The following is a 26,443-nucleotide window of genomic DNA, read 5'->3' on the forward strand; positions in this document are numbered from 1 at the left end:
CTTAATGCTGGCACATGTATCTTAACTTCAAAAATACATTGTTTTCATTTGAGTTGTGAATCATTTATTCAGACATCACTTTTTAATAATCATTTTACTTAGAAAAACAAACTTTTACAGAACAAAGCTACATGATATTTTATGGAAATTTAATTTTTATTGGTGTTGAAAGTGTGGTCAACACACACCCGGGTCTGTCAGATTTAAATGACACTTTTTGTGGAACACTTTTCCTCATTTGCAGAATACAAATATATATACAACAAATTAACTCTGTCGTTTGACTCGTCTTCCATTTCTAAACATTCAAGTCCAAATTTCAGAGGAATCTAAACCAGACATCTGCCATTGTTTGACAAGACTCAACAGTTTCAATACTGTGAGGCAAATGTTGGAGCAATTTGCCAAAGATGTCAATAAAATACACATACTAAATTATAAGCTAAAATATAAGACTGTAATTTACTCACACTGTGCCATTTAAGAAGTATTCAGGTGTACACAACCCTCTTAACCTTTCTTGGTGACCTTAGCAGGCAAGACCAGTGATACAAATGTATTACAGAAAAGGATCTATTGTACAAACATGCTTCGACTACATATTCAAAAAGGCACAGGACAAAAGTGGGGCTGAAAGACGTAAAACGGAGTAGCCAAAATATCTATGATTTAAATAAATTAAATCCATCAGATATATAAAAAACATACAAGTACTAAGCCATTTTTTACAGAATTGTGTCATAGCATAAAAAGGTTTAGGACAAAGATGAGAAAGAATACAAAAACAATACTCAAAAACACTCGATCTGACTTCAGTCCATAAACAGTAACATTGTAAAGGTGTCCTAGAAAAACATGGTTAGATCCCCATCCTGTTTTGAAAGGTAGGATCCCTCATTACAAAGGAGTCCTTTCCACAGCGGCAGTGTGGAAAGATGATTCATCCGTTAAAAAAAAGACAGAAAAAAAAAAAAGAAAAAACCTGCTTTAAGATCTGTTCTGATCAGTTGCATTGGCATCATGGGGCGCTGAGGACCTCAAGGTGTCTTGGACTCCTCTTTTGGCCTAAAGGACACAAAACAAGAAATTAATTAAAAATCTCAAATCAGCCACTTCCTGGACAACATCTTCAATAAATGTGTGCAGTGTTTTCTCACTTTGAGGTGTCCATTTTCTCCTCCTCCGGCACCTTTTCTTCTTCTTTTACTTCTATTAAAGAAAAACACAAATTCATAACAATGATAATAACAACCTGATTTAAAGGCAGAATGAGCAGGATTTTCCCTCTATAAATGTGTGTGCTGGTATATTTATCTGCAGAGACCCTGCCTATTTTTCTTGTTCTTATTTTGTGTTCAGGACATTACTGGGTGACAGCTTTTGGGCAGTGGGTGTGCGGCCCCCTCCCAGCCAATAAAGTGTGCAGGGTGAGCCAGGAAACAGGGGCAAACTTTGAATGATGTGTTTATAAACCGCTACAGATAAATCCTAGTCATGCTGCCTTTAAAATAAAATGTTAATTCATAAACAATTACAAACAAAATAGATGTTTACAGAATGACGTGTAGGGTGAGATGAGAATGAGAAAAAAAAAATGCATAGATACCTTTCTTTTCCTCCTCACCTTTCTTCTCCTTTTCTTCTCCTTCCTTCTCTCCTTCGGTCTTGGCTCGCTTGGCTTTCTTGAAGCTGGCTGCGTTTCTGCGTCCTCCTTCGCCTTCATCCTCAGAGTCAGAGAACTCCTCCTCACATGCTATCCTCTTGTCATGAGCGCGGACTAAACATTTACAGAGGAAACAGGAGACAATGCTGTATTAGAACTAACTCCAAGATGACACAGACTTCAATGTCAGTCTGGAAGAAAAGTGAATATATAAACCTTTCGGTAATTGTAAAGATTATGACTGAGGTTCTTACTGGAGATGCGTTTGTTAGGGTCGTCCTCTTCCTCGTCTCCACTGTCCTCCTGTACGGCGTCCTCTGGGATGGCCTGCATCTGCACTCCAGGAGCATGGGGCAGCATACGCAAGTTCTCAAACAAACGCTGCCTGAGGGACAAAGAACAGGTTAAACATACACTGCTGCTAAAAGCTACTCCAACTACGTTATCACAAATATTCAATGGGGAATACTGTGCTATTCATTTTTCTGAATGGCGGTTAAGTGGACTTACTTAATCTTCTCCAGGTAGTCATTGGTGTTCTGGTTGGTCATGTTGGAGGGGCTGATGTGCAGCTTGAAGTCTGGTCCAAAGTACTCAAAGTAGTCATTGTATGGGAGCTCTAGAGAGGAGTAAACATGATTGACTTACATTTTTATTATTAGTTAATGAATATAAAATCATTTCACTGTTTGTATGGGACTACTAAGTCTTTTTTCTCTATTTCTACCTGCTGAAAAACTAATATCTCTAATTGCAGATTCAAACTGTTGCTCAAACTGTTGCTTACTACTTAATCAGTTTTCTAAAAAACCTGCTATTACTACTTTGCAAATCCTCATATTAAAAAAGTGTAAGATTTGACCTGAATTTTAGTTTAAAACATTCCAAAATTAACTAAAACGATCAACACAATGTGAAAAAATAACAGTTTTGACATTATAATCAAAGACCTGTATGTATTGTGTTGCAGAGATATCTATTGAAGTTAGCATGCTAACCAGCTAGCTCCAGTCCAGCCTGTACTGTCTTGTAATACCAGTTTGTACGTCAGTTTGCACCGTCGCTGGCAGTAATGGTGGAGTCAGGCTGAATGCTGTTGAAACTTGCGCTGCAGGACTGTTAACGTCACTTTATTACGTTTTCATACATTTTAAGATGAGAAAGTAACCATGTAGACTCCCAATTATGTGTGGTCATTTTATCCAATTGACACCTATTTGTAAAATTGCAGCGATGCTGTCGGAGACGCTGGCTGGTTGAGACAACAGCTGAACAGATTTTCTGCAACTGCCAAACTGGCCATTTGAGTTTGTAGCACATTGTAGTAAACTGGATTGAATATGAGATATCATATCAAGAAATTGTGAAGCAGAACAACTGTTTTGGCATAATTGAGTTCTGTGACATTTTATGATTTACATCTATCCTAGAGGCATGTGTGTAAATATTAAGTTTAGAGTTATGTTGTAACTTATCTCCACGGTGCAACCTTTTTATGATCTGTACAGCTCTTTAGTCATTTACTGCTGGCTCTAATGTCTCTGTAGCATTTCGATATCCCAACAGCCCCATAGCACAGATTCACTGTCAACTGAAGACTCACCATTGGGGATTGAGGTATCAAGAGCTACAGCAGTCTCATATGTCCAGCAGCGCGCCACATTGCGGATGGTGTAGCCTCCTCCACCCAACATTAGTAGTGGCAGGTTGAAGCTTTTCATGTACTCCACACACTTGGCATGGCCTGAATATACAGCATGGGGGAAATGATTGAGAGTTTAGAGGAAAGTCCTGTAGCTTGCAGCATTGTGAGTAGTGAAATGTTTAATTTCACTTACCTTTAATGGTGAGGTTAAAGCAGCCAAGTCTATCTCCGGACAGGGAATCAGCACCACACTGCAGAACCACTGCACTGGGCTGGTACATCTCCATCACTTTGGCCATGATCTACACAGACAACAACATCCACTCATCAGAACACTTCTGTACATCAAGAGAGATCTCAACTACCAAAAACATTACGAGTCTATATTAACTCACAGGCTTGAATATGGCTTCATATGACTCATCGTCAATCCCATCCCTCAGTGGGTAATTCACAGCATAGTATTTACCCTTCCCAGCTCCAATATCCTGCGAAAAAAGAGACAAAAGACAAATGTGTTAATTCACTACATCACAACTATGACTATGTCTGCTGTATTTGTAACAACCTTACCCTCAGGTCACCAGTGCCGGGAAAGTACTCTCCATACTTGTGGAAGGAAACTGTCATGACACGGTCGGTGGTGTAGAAGGCCTCCTCCACACCATCTCCATGATGGATGTCGATATCAATGTACAGAACTCTCTGGTGGTATCTGGAAGGGGAATAAACCATTAAAATCCTGCTACTTTAAAATATTCCAAAACTATGAATTTACAACATTTGATCCACCGCCTTGAGCACCATCCACTCACTCAAAACACTTGAGCTGCTGTACAGGACTTTTGTACTCACTTCAGTAACTCCAGAATAGCCAATACGATGTCGTTGACATAGCAAAACCCAGAGGCCTCAGACTTCTTGGCGTGATGCAGACCTCCAGCCCAGTTAATGGCTATGTCTGTCTGCTGTTTGTTCAACTTCACCGCACCAGCTGGAGCGCAGAGAAAGAGGGAGAGGGGCAAGAATTAACAGCCTGCTTAATGCTGAACTTAACAGATTACTGGGGCTATGACGGCATGATTACTGTCCAACACAGCATGTGTGTCTGAGCAGTATTTAAAAAGAGATAACTTACCAACGGAGCCCCCTCCTGAGAGCTGGCAGAACTCGAATAAACCATCAAACACCGGACAATCCTCCCCCACATTAACTGCAAAGAAGTGGCAGAGAATTAATGGTACTATTGATATCCATCTAAGCAAGATATACAAAAATAATGCAAAAATTCATCTATACAGTCCACCTCTCCAACTACACTAAACTTACATCTCTGCATCTGTTTGCTGTACTCTGACATGTTGTCTGGCCGGATGGAACGCAGGAACTTAATGTAATCATCACTGTGATACTTGGTCATCTCCTCTCCGCTGGCTTTGTGTGGACGCTGAAATGGAGGGGCAAAATTAGTTTCACACAGCAAAAACCTACTAAAGTGTAGTGCTTTGACTACCTAACTGAACATACATATATCTCCATCTTTCTGTATAGGCCATAGTTGAGCAACAAGTTGTGCGTCATGCGGATTCGGTGGGGTTTCATGGGATGGCCTTGACCATAGTAATAATTTCCAACATCACCTGGAATGAGAGCAAAGAAATAGAAGGCAAATTTGAAAAAACACACAATGATGTTTATTTTAATGTGGAAAAACTGAAGAAAAAAAACAAACAAACGTAAAAAGCATTATATGTCTGTGCATGCATTAAGTGAGGAAGAGTCAGGAAATTAAACAATTACATGCATGTCAGGCATAACCCTGCAGGCAGACCTCTCTCTCAGACATGTTTAGCATTAAATCGCCTCCATTAAACTATAGAAACTACTCAGCTTCAGTTACAGAGTGGCACTTTGCTATAAACAGCGTTTAATGTCGACCACATAATCAATACACGCTTCCCCCTCTTGTATTTCACAGCTAGGCAGCTAGATGAGCCATTTTAATATTAGCTGCGTGTTAATTGGGGTGACAATGTAGTAGCTGCTCATATCCCCATTGTTAGCTCGCACGCTGGGGACGATAACCGATTTCTCTTAAGTACTCATATCAGCTGAACAAACGCCTGCAATATTATCGTAAAAGCAACATAGGCGTTTAGGAAAACTGTGCAAACACTATAAAGGCATTTTAACCCTGTATGCACTCAGACTGAGATGATGAGAGCCGCCTGCGACTCAAGCTAGCTAACGTTAGCTAACGTGCCAGGTTAGCGAGGAGGGGAAATAAACGGCAGCCTTTGTTGGCTCCGAGGTGGCGGATTTCGTCGATTTGTGCGTCCGCTGCCCAAAAGCACAGGCACACGAAGTACTCACCATCATAGTAGTAGCAAACTTTTTTCTTTGTTCCTTGAGAAGTAAGCGCCATTTTAGTCCTTCTTGACTGGCTTTCACCGCTCACCACAAGAGACAACAGCGACAAGAGGCGGATAGTTTATTTTACGTACCAACAATTCAATGTAGTTTTAGCGCGCGTCAACAGGGGGCGATAGTGTTACAGTCTGACCTATAGACTATACATGGACGGTATACAGATCTTTATATACACCACCATCGACTGTATATAAAGATCTTATTACTTATATTGGTCTTTTTCTTTGTGTTATTTTTTCTATCTATCTATCTATCTATCTATCTATCTATCTATCTATCTATCTATCTATCTATCTATCTATCTATCTATCTCAGACCATAGACCATATAGCTATACAGGTCTTATAAGACTGTTACCATAAAAAAGTATATGTATATATTCTAGCAATGCCTAATTATAACCCAATTAAGCATCTTTTACCCCACAAGTTCATAGCTTTAACACTAAAAGTGTTAGCATTTAAAATAGTATTTGTTAAGTATTTGTTAAAGTATTTGTAACTTTTCATTTTCACCACTGCTGCTCAATCAGTGAAGGACTCTGGGATGATGTGAAATATATATTTTGAGTTGCTGTCATAAATTTTGGGTAGCCTATATCTGTAGAATATGTTGCCACCAGCCCACATCTTAATAGACTGTATTTAAACAGCACTTTTATCCAACTCTCATTCACCCATTCACAGACACACTCAAAAGTGCATAGCCATTGTCCAAATAAAACTTAGTTTTGTTTATTATGAAAACATATCACCAAGAATAATCTGGATAATAGTTGTTCACTTTATGTGGGTGTAACTTTTACCTGGATTTATTGTAAGAGCAATACAAAATACATACAAAGCATTTTATTGTTAAGGAAAATATTATGAAAACATTTACTTAACTGCAGCCATAAAACACAGTTGAAGCATTCAGAAGATATTTACATCTTAATAATGAGCACCAGGAGAGCAGCTGGTTAATTAGCTATATCAGACAGCTCCCAGTTACACTTTTCAAAGCAGCACGGTGATCACTCTCCTCTCTGCTGTTGGCTCTGCAGTAATCCAGCTGATACTGTGACATCAGGTTGAGGTTCATAGTTCCACATGTGATTGTATCATATCTAAGTGGCTGCTTTAGAACAAGTTTGATGCAGAAGCAAAGTGGGGGGAGGTGGGGTCTCAGTTAGTATGCTCTTGATATAAAAGCATGTACTCTTCAAAAAACAAAACAAAATCCTGCATCCACCTTCACAGGTCGTGCCTTTAGTTTGAATATATGTACTGTAAATGTCTTTCTGCGCCATCAGGGCTATTCCTGGTACTGTCTCTCTGTAGCAGTGAAGAAATCATCCAGGACGCTCCTCAGGTACTCGAAGGTAGGCCTGTCATCTGGGTTTTCATTCCAGCACAGACCCATGACATTAAAAAGCCCATCAGGACAGTTTTCTGGCTTTGGCATCCTGTAGCCCCGCTCCAGGTTCTGGATCACCTCTGGGTTGGACATACCTGAAAAAAGAGAAGACATTGAATATGATGTTTTCTGCAATTATAAATCATACTACACTTATAATGTGGTGATATTATGAAATTATTTTGTGATGGGCTGGTACTCTAAGTACAGCTCTGATTGTGTGATATGATGATAAGCAAATGAGTAATTACCAGGGTAAGGTATGCGCCCATATGTCACTATTTCCGTCAGGAGGATCCCAAATGACCACACATCAGACTTTATGGAAAAGGTGCCATAGTTAATAGCCTCTGGGGCGGTCCACTTGATGGGGAACTTTGCACCTATGAAGAAAAGAGGAAAATTTGTTTCTAAAACACTCAACACTTGGTGGAGCTACTGCACAGAAATGTTTGTGCATATTAGATTCAAATATAGGAAGTGGAACTATTTCAGCACGCTTCCACTTTGTGTGATTCCCTTTAAAATGAATCACACAAAAATTTTAAATGCACTCTAACAAAAACTACAAAATAAAACAAAACTTATTCTATAAGACATTATTTTTGCCTGATAAAAAGGTTTTAAAGGCCTTAAAAGAATGAAAAAAGTGATAGATCTTAATTCTCTGCAAGGTTTTGTTACCCTCTCTGGCTGTGTATTCATTGTCCTCGATGAGTCTGGCGAGTCCGAAGTCAGCAATCTTACAGATGAGTTCATGAGATACCAGAATATTGGCAGCTCTCAGATCCCGGTGAATGTAATTTTTCTGCTCAATGAAAGCCATGCCGTCTGCCACCTGCAGGGGACAGCAGAGCATCAGAGTCTGTGTGTTCTCAAGCAGAGGTGAGGACCCTGTGCATGTTTCAGTATTGTGTAATGTTTGTGTGTGTTGGACAGATGAGCAGACATATTCTCCCAGACCAGGGAGTTGACCACTTCCCCAGGTCAGTTCCTTATACCCTTTACCTCTGTTCTCCACCCACGTACTCCACCCAGGTACACAGCTGTGCCTGCTCAACAGCAGCTCTACTTCCTGATACTGAAAGCTGCGGTCCTGCCTTTGCCTCACCACAGACTGGCAGATTACTCTAGGGAATGCATTTCTTCGTAATTCAAACATTGCATGAGTAATTTACACATGGGCATACCTCAAAAGAAAAGTGAAACTACACCTAATGTAATGACCACTATAAGTATTCTCTCTGTGCTGGATCAGAGGGGCATCTTTCAAACTTAAGAATCTATCACATAGGTGACATTCGCCCTGGGGGTCTTGTCAGAAACCTGACATGTACGCATGTCTTTGTATTTCATACACTTCAACCATCGTCATGACTTCCATTCAGGACACTGAAGGCCTCTTTTCTCTCTTTTCCATTCATGTGATTGCCATATCACTCCCATACTTAAAAATATTATTTAGTTTACAATATATCAGGAATCTAAATAGCTAACATTCATTTCAGTAAGTTTAAGGCATAAGAAGGCAAAAAAAGTGTGCAATACAGTGGCAGGAGCACAGTCATTAATCACTTGAATTTTACGGTTCAATACATGACAGTTAGAGTTACTTGCTCAGAGCTTTTACCACAAATGTTGTCAGTGCATGAAGATGGGTTTGGAGTCATCTTTGTGTAAGATATATTCACCACAAAGCTCTATACAAACTCTACCTCTCTACACCAGGCTCTAAGGCTTCGGAGAATATGCCTACACCCTGAATGAAGACACTTTTTTTTTTGTTAGACTTCAAAATATCAGTCTTTCTTCCTGTGGTTGTGTTTTCCATTCCCACACCCACAATACATGTATGTAAGTACTTTAACTAAAGATGTGACATTTCAACATTTAAACATTTCAAGAATTAGACATGGGATAATTACAAATGCGTTTTTTCTTGCACCCATGTTATGTTCAGTTTCACTGTATGTTCAAAGTTAAAAACATTCACAACATGAATAACTTTAATAATGATAACTGCAAACAGTGGACATCTATTTTGCAGGGGAGTGACAGAGCATTTTACATAATGTTGATGAAAGACATCGGGACCAATTCAGAGAAACTAAGTGGAAAATCTGCATCATACAGTAAGTTTCAGGTTCTGCCTCCAGGTTTTGATGGTATAGCTGAGTTGGCAACATTGTGAAATAATTCAAAATCTGGTGTGGTGAAAAAAAAAAATCTAGGTTTTTGCCCCCTTTTAATGGTGTTTGGTAGTAACAGTTTTATTTGTGTCACAGTGTCTAGACCTACATTCATCACAATACACACACACACAGGTCTTTTTTTATTACAAGATTAGTGTTCAGTGTAAGCCTGACTACAAGAGTGGCCTGTTTCCTGTCTCTGAGGATCATGCAGAGAGAGTAGGAAGTGAAAGAATAAATGTAAAAGGAATCTGGTGAGTAAAATGAGCCTAGAGATAAGCAGAGTAAGCAGAGATGTCTTACCTGAGCTGCCATGTCGATCAGTGTGTTCATGGGCAAACTGCTCCCCTCCGTTGTTTTTAGGTAATCCACCAGACTACCTGTAAACATGACGTTCAAGTTACATCTTTAAAGAAACATTTCTATTAACTTATCTCACAAGTCATGTGAACTCCAGCATCATATTGCTGCAAATAGATACAGTTGCTATAACTACAAGCACAATATTACAGATAATAATAATAATAATAAGAAGAAGAAGAATTCATTTAACTTATAAAGCACTTTACATTTGCAAAGCAAAACTCAAAGTATTTTATTTTTTATTGTATTGTATCCATGAGAAGTTTAAGCAACAATGACAGGTCATATTAAATGGAAAAAGGTGAAATCATGCTTTGTTCAGAAGACTAATGCCATTGTCCTTGGTCAAACACACCATCATTCCCCACAGGCATAAATAGACAGAGATTGACCAGAATAGCAGCACAAATCAGGGAACATAACAGTGTGAGGAAGCACACTGAGCATCAGTCAAGTTGATACATAGTTTCTGACAACACACAGCAGTTCCTGAGACTTTGAGGAGTTTGATTAAGACCAAACAATACCCCTGCACGCTAGCCAACCGAGTCAAACCAAAGGAAATACTTTAAGAGGAATGACTGTGCCAGGAAAGAGGAGACATTTGCTCCTCTCTGCTTCAGTCCGGAAGGCTGCTTTTGAAGTCTGAGAGCCAAATGAGTGCTCTTTGTCAAGGTCACCAAGGGAAACTATGATGACACGCCTGTTATTTTCCATTTTTGTTGTCTTTGATAATAAAAACACAAAAAAGGGACAAATTGAAAAGACGGGAACTCCGAGCCATCCGTTTTCTTGACAACAGAGGCAGCAATTGTTTCCTGTCCACACGTGGATCCCAGACAAAGAGACAGCCTCATGTAAAGCCACTGCTGGTGGTTTACAGGCCACTCATAGAAGACTATACAAAGGCACTCCATTCAATTCAGCTGTAACACTGCTGTTGTGTTTGTGACAACATCTCTCTCTGCTTTTTGTTATTGTTCCCACAAAGAAGGCCACAAAGACTTTTGGAGGTTAAATTGAAATAAATACAGGATCACTTTCATATAGCATTTTAGTGTAATACACAAATAAACATTTACTAGGCATGGCGCTTGCAATATGGAAAGTTGTTTGCAGCTGTTACCATGACCCCATTTTATATTCGCAGTCATTTCACATGTAGTTTGTTATGTAAGGAGGGAGGGGAAAAAGAGGAACATCCAGTGACAAGATGCTGAACAAACTGCCATTGTCACAGCAATGTTTGTTTACTGCCACAACCGTATGGTTTGCCAACATTTGAGCGCATGTGTCTTATGCATGTGCCTCTAAGTGTGTTTGTGTCTGTGGACACAGACTCTGGAAAAGAGCCAGATTTCATCAGGGGTCTCGGTGAACAATAACCTGGTGAATCACCATCTCCAACTTTAACACCCGCTTTTCTCAGACTGGCCAAGAGGGACTTCCCCTTGGCAAGTAAATATCAGAGACCTGTCAGGAAAGCAAGTGAAAGTTCATGTTTGCTTTGAAATATTTTACAGCAGAGCAGCGAATACAGTAGGGTCATGAGGAGAAGCTGAAAATAGCCTATCAGAGGCCAGGCCACTTCAGCAAAGCAGTATGCTTTGAGAGGTGAGGCTCATGACTTGCAGTTGCATGCATTTCACAATTACAAATGCTGAATACGCTTTATAGTTACGGTAATGTGCCTCTCATATCATGTCATGTATCAAACACAAATAAACGAGGGGGCACCTGTGGTTGTGTGATCAAAAGGTCTTCAGCTAATTCAACGGAGTCACTGAAGTGGAGCATACGAAAACACTGTGACTCATAAAAAGGGTGAAACACATGGTGCAGCCCAGTCCTTTGTTCAAGCATGTTCTCTGGCCCCCACCGACTGATAACAGATCAACATGTTTGATCCTGAACGTCCATGACACGGTAGTGAGTTTCTTGATGTTTGCTCTTGGCACAGAGTTTACTCTGATGACACCATCTTTGGTGTTCAGGGTAAAGGGGCGGAAGATTAAGGAAGCCATCATTTCAGACAGGCTTAGACATATTTCAGTTGACTAAACTAAAACGAAAGGAGCCAGTATGATTACAGAGGGATTTCTTTTCAATTTATCTTTGAATGAGCATTCATTGGATGGAAATACCCCGGGACTAGGTTTTCCTTTTCTTTTGATGCTTTCAGTGATAATTCATGGTTAGCGTTACTAAAATATTAGTAAAATGCCACAGGCTGTGATACATGTTTCTACCTACCATTTTCCATGTACTCTGTGACAATGTAGATCGGTTCCTGGGTAACCACAGCGAAGAGGCGGACGAGACGAGCATGCTGCAAGTTCTTCATCATGTTGGCCTCTGCCAGGAAAGCTTCCACCGACATCGTCCCTATTTTCAGATTCTTTATTGCCACCTTCCTGTCATTATTGTAGACACCTGAAAATAGTTGTTTAAACATTTTTTCATTACTCAAAATAGTCCAGCACTCATGAATGAAACACACAGTTTAATGTAAAATACACATGCAGAATAAGCACAGAAGTTATTTTATGAATTGTGATCAAATGAATTATGCCAAACTAACAATTAAACATAACAATCACACAAACAGGATATCATTCCATCTCTGGTACACTAACAATCATGTCAGTATATTATCTCAACCAAACCCACGGCCGACCGGTTTTAAGAGTAACTCACACCATGCATGAAGCATAGCAATACTGGGAACCAATTATATTTGCTATTCAAAGCATTCCTCCACCTCTTTTATCTCTGAGGGAAATCTCCATTGCTATTAAAGGTTGTTTACCGCATATTTTCTATTAACTACCATGAGTAAACATTTCACAGCCAATGACAGTCACTCCCACAGACGTCAAAGAGATGATGACATGTTTGGATGTGGTTAGAGAAACAAACATGATGCTCAGACTACATGCAAGAGGATATTGTAGATAGACAGGGTCTGTGAAATGAGGTTCAAGTTCCATGATTGGCAGTGTTTTGCTCTTATATGGTGGTTAGTTTGGGATGTAGATTTGTCCTGGCAAATTAGGATGGAAAATAGAAATAAAATACCCCTCCAATTGAATAATGATGGGGTTGTGGCACTGATTACTTCAACTGATACCCTTCTTTGAGCAAAACATTATGGCTTTTTGTTAGACTCAAAAAAATACAGTTGCAATAATGATATTCATGCAAACAAATCTTCCAATCCATAAGTTCATTGGAAAGGTTGATTTATGAGGTTGATTTATGTAGTTTGGTTGGTATTGCGTAACAGGGTTAATAGCTCACATTATTCTCCAGTCAACCCGCTCAAACAAGCCTACAATTAAGACTGTATTATGGAAATGCTTCAGCACACACTGCAGAAAAACCCTGGCTAGAGTCTCACAGAGTCAAGCCCACAACCAGATTGAGCAACTGACTGTTGCATGTGCATTGTTGTATCTAACTACACTGCGCAATAACTCCTCTGTAAGAAAAAGGGAACTCAATCAGCTTGTTAAAGACATCAACACTATGCATGCATGCATGTTTTTTTCTTAATATTTAAAACCCCAACCAACTGTTTTTCACACTCTTCCATATGTCTTCTTTTCCATCACTCACCCATCCAGACTTCTCCAAACTGGCCTGCTCCAAGCCTGCGCTCCAGTTTCAGGGACTCACGGGGAATCTCCCACTCATCCTGCCACCATGGTTTCTGCGGTGTCCTCGACTGACACGGCTTCACCAGCTTTGTGCACAAACCATCTGCCTCACCTGGATGACAGAAAGAGACAAGGTTAAAAGCGCCGTCACAGATGTAGACACCTCAGCAAACTTCTCAATTAATCCGTCAAGGTGAGACTCTACGCACGTGAATGATGCTGGACAAGCTCCTTCAGGGAGTTAAAGGATATCTTGGCTGTGATGTAGAAGCCACCACTGTCCAAGTTGCGGATCCTGTAGTGCTTGACTACTTCACCAGTGTTGTGGTCCAGTTCCCTGATGGATAAGGAGTACGACCCTGGAACAAAAAAGAAGCGTAATGAACTATCTTCTTTTTTCTACAATTTAAATATATGCAAAAGAGAAATACATGTAGCATTTTACCACCACTAAATTAACATTAAAATGATCATTTATATCTGTTAGACTACAAAAAGTTGCAGCTGCTTCAGATTGTGCTTTACAAAACAAATAAGTGTGTTTAGCAGACTTATTTGACTTATGTTTACCATCTTAGTTGAGTGTGTTAGTCACAATTGCTAATTAGCACTAAACACAAAGTAAAGTTGACATTAGAAATGTCTTAAATTTTGCAGATATTTGCTCCTATGTAGTATTGGACAAAGTAAAATTTTGACATTTCACTCAAATCCATAAATATCAAGCTCATGATGCATTAAAGGAAAAAATAGGGGACTGCCAAAGGTTATCTGCCTCAAAATGAATGACAATCAATCCAATAGTTGAGATATTTAGTCTGGATGGACTGACTGACATAACCAGATGACCGGATAAAATTGCCATCCCTAGAGCCACATTGCTAGAGTGGATAAAAACACTGATTTATTACACATGTCTTGTGGGATTAGTATAAATCAAACAGATGAAGATTGGTGGGAAACAGGAATGCAGTTTTTGGGAAAGGGGTCTTATTTTAGAAACACTACCAGTAATAACAAAACAGAACAATACAGAAGTTACCAGTAATTATGAGCACGATCCCACTTACTTATGTGGTAATTACACCCATGCATTACAAGTATATGAATGTTTAAAAATGCTGTATGATGCCTTTAAGTAAATGTAACATAAAGAAAGGTCATATTCCAACTAGTCACAGTTTCAGATGAGAAAACCCCTTAGGAAACAGAAACTTTGATTAGGTTTACACGTTGTGAGTCAAAATGCTATGATGACAAAAAGATCAGTTCACCTGGGGTTGTCTCACTCTCTCGAATCAGGAAGGAGCCCTGCGTATTCCCAGGAGCAAGGAGGAGCCTCATGGCATCATTTCTAGAAATGTTCTTAAAAAACCACCTACAGCACAAACACACAATATAAACTTCACATTCTGAGCTAACCACTTCCCTTCTTTCAGGGACACGGCATGCAATATATGAGATGCTGTTGAGGTTGAGTGATATGGCGTTGTGAGCAGTATATTTCCTGTATGACATACGGTTCAGTCTCCACTGTGTTCATTGCAACAAAGTTGTATGGGATGTAGCCCCTCTGGCCTGTGATGAGGGACTCTGCCAAATACCACTCTGGATCCTCCCTGGCAGTGAAAACAGAAGTTATGAGTGAGTTCACGTGTCTGCGATGTGTCACAGCAGTCTAAAGCTTTTCTGGGATGAGTGGGTATGGCTTCCGAAAGCAGTTTCAATTAGCCCCCATACAGACAACTAGTTCTTTGCTATGAAAATGATTACTAAGTCAAATGAACCGCATCACACTCACTAGGAGGGTATGCATCTTGTTTCAGATAACAGCTACTTGAACTTAAAGAGATTACTGCTGACTTTTCGATCTTAATCAGTTTGAAACTTTGAAAAAAATCAAATATCACAACAGTGTCATAGTCAGATTTCACAAGTACATTAGGCCAACCAACACAAACCTACCCAAGTGAGAAGTTTTTTTTCAAACTAAGTAAGTAGTAAGAGTATTCTGTGAATATTTTCTGTAAAGTCAACCTCCCTGTATTTCATCATAGTGCCAAGTAGGTCTATGTAATTATGGTGGAGAATATTCGATTCTGATCTAGTTATATTTTCAGGGTTTTTTGTGCCAAAACTGTCATATTTAGTCATAAAATTTTGGAATCCACCTTAGAAAACCCATAATTTTTGATAAGTGTGTTATTATAGAATTTAAACTCCTTTATGCCATCAAAAACCCCTTCAAATTTTCATAAATATTGCCGAGATATTCTCTGCAATATTTATGAATATTTGAAGGGGTATTCTGACCTTGGTTAGGCCAACCAACACAAACCTACCCGTGTGAGAATTTGTTTTTTTTCAAACTAACAACCAAATTCTGCGAAATTTTGAGTATTCTGTGAATATTTTCTGTAAAGTCAACCTCCCTGTATTTCATCATGGTGCCAAGTAGGCCTATGTAATTATGGTGGAGAATATTCGACTCTGATCTAGTAATATTTTCAGGCTTTTTTGCCCCAAAACTGTCATATTTAGTCATAAAATTTTGGAATCCACCTTACAAAACCCATAATGTTTGATAAGTGTGATATTATAGAATTTAAACTCCTTTATGCCATCAAAAACCCCTTCAAATTTTCATAAATATTGCAGAGAATATGACCTTGGTGCCCTGATATTATTTATAACGCAATAGCTCATTGGCCAAGTATCTTATAGCTAACTAAAGGTACAGGTTTGTACATCCCCCTGCATTGACAGTAATATAGGTTTCCTCTTTCTACCCTGATATGTAATCACAAGGCTGTGTTTTTTTGTTTTGTGTTGTTTTTCGGTTGTTTTTTAAAAAATTTCACCCTTATTCAATTGTCACAACTAGAGACTGACAGGAAACATGGGGAGAGAGCGAGAGAAATTGACAAGTAGTAAAAAGCCCCCAGTCGGAAACGAACCTGATTTGAACACAAAATATGTGTCTGAGACCTCTAGGCTGAAGAGACTACACAGGTTGCAAAGATATTCAATGTCTTATCTAAGCCGTACGAGAGTTAATATAACTGGTAAGAATGAATAGGTAACCTTGCTTCATACTTGGAGGTCCTACTCAAGTTTTAGTTGTCGTGGTGATGAGTTGATTGTGATTAAATTATTGTTTGGAGCATTTAATCATAATTCTTTTTACTAAAGGATGCTCTCTAACATCAGCAGCTTACTTGTTGATGATCTTGAGTTTGTCTCCCTTCTCAAAGCCCAGGTCGCCATCATGGTGGGGTTCATAGCTGTATATGGCCACCACAAGGTTGTCTGCAAGAGGAATATTGTGTGTTTTAATTAGTTGAAATTCATGAACACTTTCTTTTACAACTGGGCTCATGTTTCATGCTAGAAGATCGATGATATTGTGACGAACAGCCGTCGCAATTATGAATAGAAAAGGAGAGAGTGGGCATTCTTTCCTGTCCCCGCTGTACTTTGTGAAATTTTGCGAAGCGTACAGAATCTGAACCCAATAAAAAATTATTCTCAATTTCTCTTGCATGGCAATCATAAATTTGCAATTACACCATGAAAGGTTTCTCTTAATGTGAAGAAAAAAAATATTTTGAGTGCCTTTAATTCTTTTTGTGTGTTGTTCCAAATGAAGACGATATGAGACCCAGAAGCAACACGTGCCTTTAATACTTATTCTCATGAGTCAGAAGTCAATAAATAAATGACATATAATAAGACAAAAAAGTTAAATTTAGCTAAAAGTAGTCAATTGCTTTTTATACCCAATGATTAACCAATGCCCTTTTCAGCACTGCAAAACAATATTTGCGTCCTGTTATTGATAATCACTGAGTAATTTCGGCTTATAGTGACAGCCAACATTTCAGACACACCTTTCTCATTACTGTGTAGGCAACAAAGGAAATGGAAAATGTAGCAAAGAAATTTAGCAAGGAAAGTGGAAAATGTATGTGCATGATATGAAATAAAATGATAAAAATAGTTTAGACTGATTTAGTGTATGCCAGATACAGAACAGGAACAGAATAAACTCTTTAAACAAAAAGATACATTTTAATAATAGTACATACTATATTATTTACTTCTGTGTTCAATAACACTTTTATGCTGAATGGATCTTGTTAATTTAACACACTTAATACCAATCTCTGGCTCATATTAGAATTGTATTATTGCTACCTCTGTCTACCAACATCTACTCTACATATTCCATGCTGGAAGAGGGATCCCTCCTCTGGCTCTAATACTGAGGTTTTACTCTTTTTTCCATTAAAGGGTTTTTATTATCGAGGTTACCTCATCTGAATTGAGGGTGCTGTCTGAGGCAAATTTGTGATGCGGGACTTTAGATTATATAATTAAAAAGGACTTCACTTTGGCTTCGACTTATCATATTACACACACGCACTTGTAGACTTAAACACCGCAAACAGTAAAAATACGCTTTATCTTGTTACCTGGTAGAGGAGATGTAGGTGGTGAATGCTGTGATGGGTAAGGAATCAGCTGCTCTGTGTACTGGTGAGAGAAAATAAGACTCTGTTTTAGGTTCAGCTTTCCGAAGAACAATTTTACTTTATTACACAGATCTTGTAGGTGCAATGTGAGCAGTTTTGGTTTCCCAGACAAAATGTCTGTGATTCACACAGGTGGTTTTCTCCTCTAATTCTAATCTAATGGGCCATCTAAGTCAAAGAGAGGAAACAACCAACATTGAGGGAATAATTATACCCCCATTTGATTATACACACAAAAGGCAACTTCCTTCGCAGTTATAAAACTTTTTTGTATGACATTGTACTTCTCCATCATTTAAAAAAGGTAACATAATAAAAAAGGTTACGTAAGGCACACAACATAAAAAGAATGATGAGAGTTCATGCAGAGTTCACACATTTTTACTGTTATTTGCATGTCCTTCCAGTGGTCAGCCACAAGTAACCACATAAACAACCAAGGCCCATTCATGTCAAACTCATACGCACTGACTGATACACTGAAATACACCTTTAGAGACCCCAAGAACAGATGCACCTGTATGTATAAATAAAAAAATGCAAAAATGCACATAGACACTCACTGGATTACATGACTGGGGAGGTATGGGACAGTTACAGTGTTCACAGATTTCATCCAAGTTCTCGATCCATTCGTCGTCTGTATAATCTGAGCTGCAGTTACATCCCATTTTTTCTGCAATGTAAAGATTTAAAGTTATTATCTTCAACATAATCAAAATGCTCAAAGAATGATTTGTTGTTATTTAATGGTAAAACTGATGGTATTTTCTAAGCCTGTTTGATAAAGTGTTTTAGGCCCTGATGAAGATGTGGGATCGATACATGTTGGTCTGCTTAATTGCTAATGCTTGAAGAATAGATTCATGAGCTTATTTGACCTGAGGAAAGAATGTCTTAGTGTTTTTTTTCCACAGTTTCCACAATTCCACAATTTAAGGACAAATATAAAGCAAGACTTCCTGGATTTAGTTTTTTGTATTTTCATTTGCCCCACTTATCAGAATCTGTCATATGAGCCATCAGAACCATGCAGTGCTTCCTCCTGCTGTTTTGAACTTTAGTATTTATCAAAGACATCAAACAGAGTAATCAATTTCAAATTTCTGGCTATTAACAGAGGACAGAAAATGGTTCTGGAGTTCTCCGAAAATTGCTTTGATCGGTTGTGACTGAAGGCCTCGCCTCAAAATGGATGTTCAGTGGTGAATCAGACTCGAAACTAGGAACCTGTAAAATATCTTTCGACACTGCATGAACACGCACACAACAGTCGAATAAAATCGCAAAATCCCATGTGAGAATTATGACAAACTAAAGTGTAACCACCACTTTCAGCTCTCCAAATAACAGGCCGTTAAATACTCTAATTCAGGCCTGATCAGTAGGTTTTACGAAACTGTACAAATACTAATCTTTTAAAATCCGGTGCCTGCACATGCTCTGCATTGTGTCTTATACTGGTGGACTGTACGAACTGGATTTCTCAAGCTCACTTGGCTCCAATGGGACCAGTCACGAAATAGGGTCAGTGGGCTAATCGCAGCAGCCGTCTGTCCCAAAAGGCTCAAAGCCGTGAGAAGAATCTGGAAAAACCTGACCCGGCAGTAACAACCCACCACTGTACTGAGACCCCAAGGAACGAATCACAGGAGGGGCAGGAGTTTTTTTTTCCATTCTTTCTTTTTTTTTAAATTATCAGCACTCCTATGCTTACTGGCCAGCACTCAGGGAGTCACACAAACAAAGTCAGCATTTTCCATTGAGGGGCTACCCTCTTCTTTTTATGATCTGCAGCTGAAGGCTTTCCAAACAAATACTGTTATTGTTTGCAAAGAATTATGGGTGTATGGACAGTAAGTATGGTCTGTGTTAATGCCCAAAAGGACATTTAGATTTATTCACTGACATTGTTAGTAAAGGAAAGAAACTGACAGAATAGAATATATCATTTAAAAACTGAAAACACGACAAAGAAATCTCAGTGTAGAAAACCCCCTAGCTTAGTATGTACATTTTCAGCAACTTCCACGTTCAAATTTGTATTTGTTCTTCATATTTAATTGCCATTATCCACTTTATCTCTCTCGTAGTGAACAGTTTATGTGACAAGTATTACTTTATTATTTTACAAACACATAAATGCCTGTGGGTTTATATTTGACTTTAATAAGAAACTTATCAGCTCCATTATTAAGATACAGTACGCATTTAATACAGTAAGAAAACACTGCAAAGTTCTTATGTGGTCCTAATGGCTTTGTAATAAAGATTTTTATCAGCAGTGGCTTTGAGACAGCCACTAAGTTAATATGTGTTGAATAATATTGTATTGCAAAGAGAAAATCAGCAATGTGTTAAAACCAAGGTAGCATTTCTTCTGGGTGTGGTTTCTGTTCTCTGAAAGTCAACCGTCGAAATGCAATGTAGTTTATAAAAAAGTTAGAAATCAAATCAACTGCCATAGTAATCAGTTAATTAATGTAGTTTATTTAATGCAGACTATTTGCTCTAATACATATATTAACAACAAGGAAATGATTCATCATTTTCTTTGACTCTATCTTCGTCACAACCATTTTCTTTCTCTATGTGATAAATCTTCGTAATGCTGATCACAAGTTTGATACTCACCTTCTTGAAATATGAAATCTCTTCAAGTATCCAAAATTATCAGATTTCAGGTCCCGCCATAGAGATCTTGTTCATTAAATAGATATTAGTCTGAAAAAGCAGATATTCAACAACAAGTGAGTTTTTCACCAATGGAGCTTGTAGGTGAGGATGTCATCATCTGCCTCGCATATTATGACTAACTCATAATGCTGATGCGCTTCTATACACACACACACAGAGACAGACACACATAAAACACTTCAGAGGTGAGCAACCCAGAGAGTTTCCTGTCGTTGAAAGGTTGAGGGTTGCTCTGCATGCTTCTAACAGGTGCTCACTGTGCAGCTGTGTGTGAGCAAGGGGGCACGTTAGGCTCCATGGTAAAGGGGTCAGGACAGCACCTTTCCCCAAAGTGGGAACCAAGATATGAATTTTCCAATACAGTTAGATGATGCTATATATACTTTTGTCACTTTTGTGTATAACATCTGTGTGACCTTTAAATTTATTATTCTAAAACAAAACCTTGATGGGATTAAGGTGGTGGTCTTGGGTTTATTCAGAAGAACCTACCCCGCAAGATAAAGTATTTGATAAGACAGAGCATTTCAGATAGCTGCAGATTGATCTTATCGATATTATTGCCACAGAAAAGAGACCATTTTAGTAACTTTGGGACAGTCTTATTTCCTGTGTAGTGGTTTTGGGTCCCAGGTTTCAACAAGACAACAAGACTATTTTTGTCAATTAAACACGTGGTTTGTTTGTTACTGGTCTGGTTGTGGCCAATAACCTGTTTAAAATAGACTTGGCTGACCTTAGTTCTCACCAACAACAAAATCAGCAACCAATTTCTCACGTACAAGAGGCTAAATATATACAAATGTAAATGAGAGAATTACCCTCTTGTTTTCAGACTTTTTTTTTTGAGTGGTCAGATTCAAGCACTAAGAGCGGACATGAATTATCGAATCTTTCACATTCCCAACACACTGAAAGCCTGCGCTGCCGCGCTGTCTGCCTTTCAGAAAGCTCTGCTGTGGACCACATCTCGTCTCTTGTGGTGAACGGCTGCTGCTACAGAGCATGCACTGGCAGGAAGTCAGTCCAAACATTACAGGAAGTGCACAGAAATATGTGCTAAAACTGCCACAGCTTAGATTAAGTCTCACTTGCTATGAAACCACCTGAGTTTACTTTTTTTTTCCATTTACATGTTACAGTGTAACTCTTGAGGGTGGGTGAAGCGGTTTCATGTTTAAGAGCTGTGCTGATTTCAGTAAGACAACCAGAAAATGATGCAGTGCACATTCTTAGTATTTTATCAGTTTCTAAAGGCAGAATCTAATCAGATAAATTCATCATGTATGGGATTAATCATTCTGCGCTTCAGATGCCTAAAGGACTGTCGCCATCTTTGGTGATCAGCTGTCGGCATGGCCTTATGAGGCTTTAAGGGTATTCCTATTCTCTCCTGGACCACAGCTGTCACTACAACCCAATGTGGTTGGAAATCACATTCTGTTACGCAATCAAATTGAGATGTTATCAATATGCAGAATGTTTTCCGACCCTCCTACCTCCTGCTCCGTGCTGCAGGTGCTGCGTGCCTTTATGTGAGCGAGTCAGTGAGTGAGTATGTGAGTGAGGCTTTTGTTTGCTGCTAGTGCTTACTCATGAACACTTTACCAGTCTTTCATTTAACAAATTGCAGCCTCTTTTAAAAAATTCCTGTCGTGCATCTTTAGAGGAATTTAGTTTAAAAATAAACTGATAGACTGAGCTAATATCAGCTTCTGCTCATGTAATGACAGCGTGCTATGATATGAGGGAAAGGTCAAGAGAAACTATCTGCAGGGCAGAGCTGAGTGGCACGAGAAACATAAGTCTGCAGAGCTTTATTGTAAAAAGAATTCACTGACAAATAAGGCCTCCAGGCGCAATACCTCGGCCTCTTTGCATTTTCCATATGATATTCATTTCCACTGTTGAAGTCTAACGTCACACATGAGGTCACCCGTGTCCCGGAGTATGCCACATTATCATCATTTCAACAGTCCTGGTTGTGCTCTCATTTCACACAGTGGCTGCACTCTGTTAAGGCATATTTGGTTTCTTGTTGGACTAGTTATGTCCAACAATGTCTGTGGTTCTGCACATCCCTCTGGGGCCCCATTCATATGTTTGGATATTACACCAGGTCATGCTTGTCTCGTGGAAGAAAAGAAGAGGCTATTGTGTAGAGTGGCTTTAAGGCTGAGGATGGGGCATGTGGTGACATTTACCCTAAATAAGATTGATAGTGGATTGTGCGAGACAGATCCACAGAACTAACCCAAATAACCTTTTCCAATCAAGTATTGATCAATATCTTACACTTCTGTGTGTATGCATGCTAATAAATTGTACAATTGACATGAATATGGAAACATCTGTTTAATATTCAGTTGTTTGTGCAATGGTAATATACATCTCAATGCTTTTTGCTTGTATACCTTTTTACAGTTTTGTCAAGTAGAAACATTCATATTACAGTAGTATCATTCTGCATAGAATGATAAAAATGTGAACTGCTGTTTGTCTTACATTCTACAAAATATAATAAAGTAATAAAGTATATAATAAAGTAAATATAACTCAACAACAAGATTACTATCTGATAATATTAAGGTATGTAATAACCTATTTAATTTGCCCTGAATCGCTTACTGAGCAACAGAATACACTTGGTCACTTTCCAGCCATATATAGTGCTCAGCAGCATCTGGACTCTGGACTGTAATGGAAAACAAATGCATTAAGAAGAGCCTCCTGGGTTCTGTCACTGCAGTGGCAAGGCCATAGAGATATTTTTGGTTCATGAAGAAGAGGTGTAAAAATGCTGGGAGTGTGGCCTCCCACTTCCTGTGAGGATGCTGTATGAGATGGTGGTTTCTATGTACATGTTATGTCACTTTATCAAAGGACCATGCTTACTTTAAAATTCTGCATTTCTTTCAGACTGGACCAGACACAGTGCCTTCATACATTTTCATTTCAGTCAACTGTGGAAAACCTTTTTACATGTAAAGTAATGTGACCCATGACATTTTTTGTCTACAAATGAGTGCTTTCTTATTTTTATGACAACCATTGAACAACTAATAACTACACTCCCCCTAAATGTTTTGCACATCTTTGGCAAACTTTGTTTTTACAACACCAAAATGAACTGAGTATAAGATACCAAACATAATGCCCATTTCATATTCACCTTTACATTTCAGTCTAGGTCTAATTCTTCATCTAGCTACTCGATTTCACCCTGCACTGTGCAAAGAACACACAATGTTAGAGCAACTCAGGCTCTGTGCAGCAGAAAGGTGTGTCAGTGTTTTTGGGTGTGTGCCTCTACAGGTCTGCACACAGAAGCTTCCTCATGCCTGTCAAGTCGCGGTGTACGTCAGAGGACTCATTTTTATTTCCATCCGTGGCACCAGTAGCTGGCCAGCCACTCTGTCGACAAAACACCTCCTCATTTGCCTGAACAAACAGAGAGGGAGGCGATGGGAGCGTCCTCAGTAACAAAGATTCAGGGGTTGAGGTTTTAACACAGTGAGAAACGTCTGGAGTTGATGTTCATCTTGGTGAGGCCCAGGTGTTTCAGCGGGGTGGACAAGGCGAAAGCGGCCTTCATGGGGATGTCACACAGCAGATCTGACTCCTCGCCACACTCCTCCAGCTCGTACGTTGCATCATCGAGCATCTCCTTATGGCGGTCGCATACCTGCTCCACTTTGAGCCGGTGGATCTCCCCACGCAGTCGGATCAGCTGACGGGCCAGGCGGTTGTCCTGAACCTGCATCTCCCTCTGAGGAGGGGGATGAGTAAGAGAGATTGAGAAGATAATGAGCATCAGTGAGAAAATATGTGGATGTTTGACATTTGAATTCAGGCACTCTTATCAGAGTTTTTATCTTTCTTATCAGAAGGTGTAGACAGATTACAGGTGTGTGTAATGTACGGGTTACAGCAAAGCACTGTGAGAAAACAGACATCATATTGTTTAGTTTGCAAGTACTGCATGAAGTCAGTCATGCAATTCTTTGAAATAATCCAAGCGTCCATGCAGAGCAGATCACTGACACCCGAAAAAGCTGACTATCTAATTTATAGGTGAAGCATGGAAGATATAGACAGACAGATTGATATGAGGATTTCTTTTTCTTGACTAAAGTTGTAACAAATAGTTGAAGTGATGGTATAAACTTTATTTGCACTATCTTGGATAAAATCTATCTTTGGATAAAATAAAGTGCCATGTACTCACCAGCTCTTTTCTCAGAAACTCCAAAGCATCATCAATAGTATCAAAGCCACAGATGTTACGAATTACGAGCTCAGATCTCTCATTTCTCAAAACTGCAGGCATGGAGACCTCTTGTCCCTCTGAGTCCGGGCGGTCAGTTGGATAGCTCTCCTGCCACGGTCCACTCTGTAATCGCTCCTGCCACTCCAGATAGGATGGTCTGCGAGTCTGTAACTTCAGCTTTTCTGTCAGTGCTTTCACACTGTCCAGATCCTCCGCGTCTCCCTCAGAAGACTCTTCTCCAAACGCCTTGAAATCCATCATTGCAGCAACGAGAGCAGACTTTGGTAATAGACTTAAAGATCGCTTTCAGGACTGGCAGCTTGGCGACTGGAGCGCAACAGGTCCTCATCTCCTTTATAGGGAGCTGAGAGGCAGTGACCGCCCATCCCGCTGAGGACAGAGAGGCTGGATAAAGCACAGGCTGGATACATGAGAGGAAGACAGATTTCCTTTGAGACATTGGAACAATGTTGAGGTGACGCGTTGTCTGTAATGATTGGAAATACATAAATAAAGCCGTAGCCTAACTTTGCATTCACAAAGTCAAGCAAATAAAATGGGTTTGGAGTTTTGGACTGAAGTGTTGTTCCAACTTAATCCATTTTATCACAAAGGCAATGAAAAGTACAGTTGCACTATGTAAGACTATAGGCTAAATTTCTACTCAAACACATATATCATATACATTTCTATATTTCTCATTTAGACTCTAGGCTACTAAAGTATGATAAATGAAACATAAACATGAGGCATTGAAATAGATTAAACCATCCAACAGATGCCAATAGCATTAAAATGCACTGTAATGCATGAATGCTGTGTTATAGTGTAAGAGTATAATACTTTTGAAAGGTGGGCTTTTATAATAACGATTATTTTCAAATATTACTTTACGATTAACGATTATTGTTTTCAAACTTTTCAAGTTTTTTCGACTAGTCGATTGATTGTGTCAGGACAGTTTTTATTACTTTGTCCGACAGACCAAAGACAATCAAGAGATAGCTGATCAATTTACTGTCAGGTAGGCTATGACAAAGAAACGTAGCTACGCATCAAATCATCACATCTGAGAAGCATAACCTGCTAATGTACTGCCACTAAAAACTTAAACTGCCAGCATTTTCATTTAGCTGCTTTACGTTTGAACGGAAAGCTAAATTTACTTAGTTACTTAGGCTACTTCTTTTTTTTTTTGGCTGTGATTTAGACCAGTGGTTCCCAAATCTGGGTGTCGGGACCATAGACGGTCAGGACCCCGACAAGAGGTCGCGAGATTAAGTAAAGGGGTCGCGAGATTAAGCAAAGGGGTCGCTACCTGATTAGACGTTATTGGATACAGGACAATTTGGACGCACAAAATTGTAATTGTAACAAAAAAAACTTTACATTTTTACTTTTTTTCTTATGGATTACTGTTTTTTACCTTCTCAAGTCTCTAAAAAATATTCAAATAAAACAAAGTACTCTTTCTACTCAGACTAAACAATACATTGACATTTGAAGATACTGTAGACTGTGGGGAACTTTAAATGTTATTTTTTAACTATTTTCTGACATGTTACGAGGGGTCCCAAGTAGACACTGCTGT

The 26,443-nt window shown here is 39.1% G+C and overlaps 3 protein-coding genes across 3 annotated transcripts; all 3 read right to left on the reverse strand.

Moving 5' to 3' along the window:
* Positions 1–53: 53 nt before the first annotated feature.
* Positions 54–5,795, reverse strand: LOC128375361 (histone deacetylase 1). The gene is made up of 14 exons (XM_053335696.1): positions 5,682–5,795; positions 4,836–4,948; positions 4,638–4,755; positions 4,447–4,521; positions 4,164–4,302; positions 3,882–4,023; positions 3,704–3,796; positions 3,502–3,610; positions 3,267–3,407; positions 2,174–2,282; positions 1,918–2,048; positions 1,607–1,777; positions 1,158–1,209; positions 54–1,065 (listed from the first exon to the last, which is right to left on the reverse strand). Exons 1-14 carry the CDS (start codon positions 5,731–5,733, stop codon positions 1,038–1,040), a joined length of 1,473 nt encoding a protein of 490 aa, XP_053191671.1. The 5' UTR covers positions 5,734–5,795; the 3' UTR covers positions 54–1,037.
* A 738-nt stretch (positions 5,796–6,533) lies between these two features.
* On the reverse strand, positions 6,534–20,678 carry lck (LCK proto-oncogene, Src family tyrosine kinase). Its single transcript, XM_053335457.1, has 13 exons — positions 20,520–20,678; positions 18,449–18,561; positions 17,826–17,886; positions 16,569–16,659; positions 14,871–14,969; positions 14,625–14,728; positions 13,560–13,709; positions 13,310–13,462; positions 11,941–12,124; positions 9,632–9,704; positions 7,821–7,974; positions 7,388–7,519; positions 6,534–7,231 (listed from the first exon to the last, which is right to left on the reverse strand). Exons 2-13 carry the CDS (start codon positions 18,554–18,556, stop codon positions 7,035–7,037), a joined length of 1,506 nt encoding a protein of 501 aa, XP_053191432.1. The 5' UTR covers positions 18,557–18,561; positions 20,520–20,678; the 3' UTR covers positions 6,534–7,034.
* Positions 20,679–23,135: 2,457 nt separating this feature from the next.
* On the reverse strand, positions 23,136–25,166 carry fam167b (family with sequence similarity 167 member B). Its single transcript, XM_053335657.1, has 2 exons — positions 24,811–25,166; positions 23,136–24,351 (listed from the first exon to the last, which is right to left on the reverse strand). Exons 1-2 carry the CDS (start codon positions 25,111–25,113, stop codon positions 24,088–24,090), a joined length of 567 nt encoding a protein of 188 aa, XP_053191632.1. The 5' UTR covers positions 25,114–25,166; the 3' UTR covers positions 23,136–24,087.
* Between the last annotated feature and the right edge of the window lie 1,277 nt (positions 25,167–26,443).

Source organism: Scomber japonicus, chromosome 16 (assembly GCF_027409825.1).
Source record: "Scomber japonicus isolate fScoJap1 chromosome 16, fScoJap1.pri, whole genome shotgun sequence".
NCBI lineage: Eukaryota > Metazoa > Chordata > Actinopteri > Scombriformes > Scombridae > Scomber > Scomber japonicus.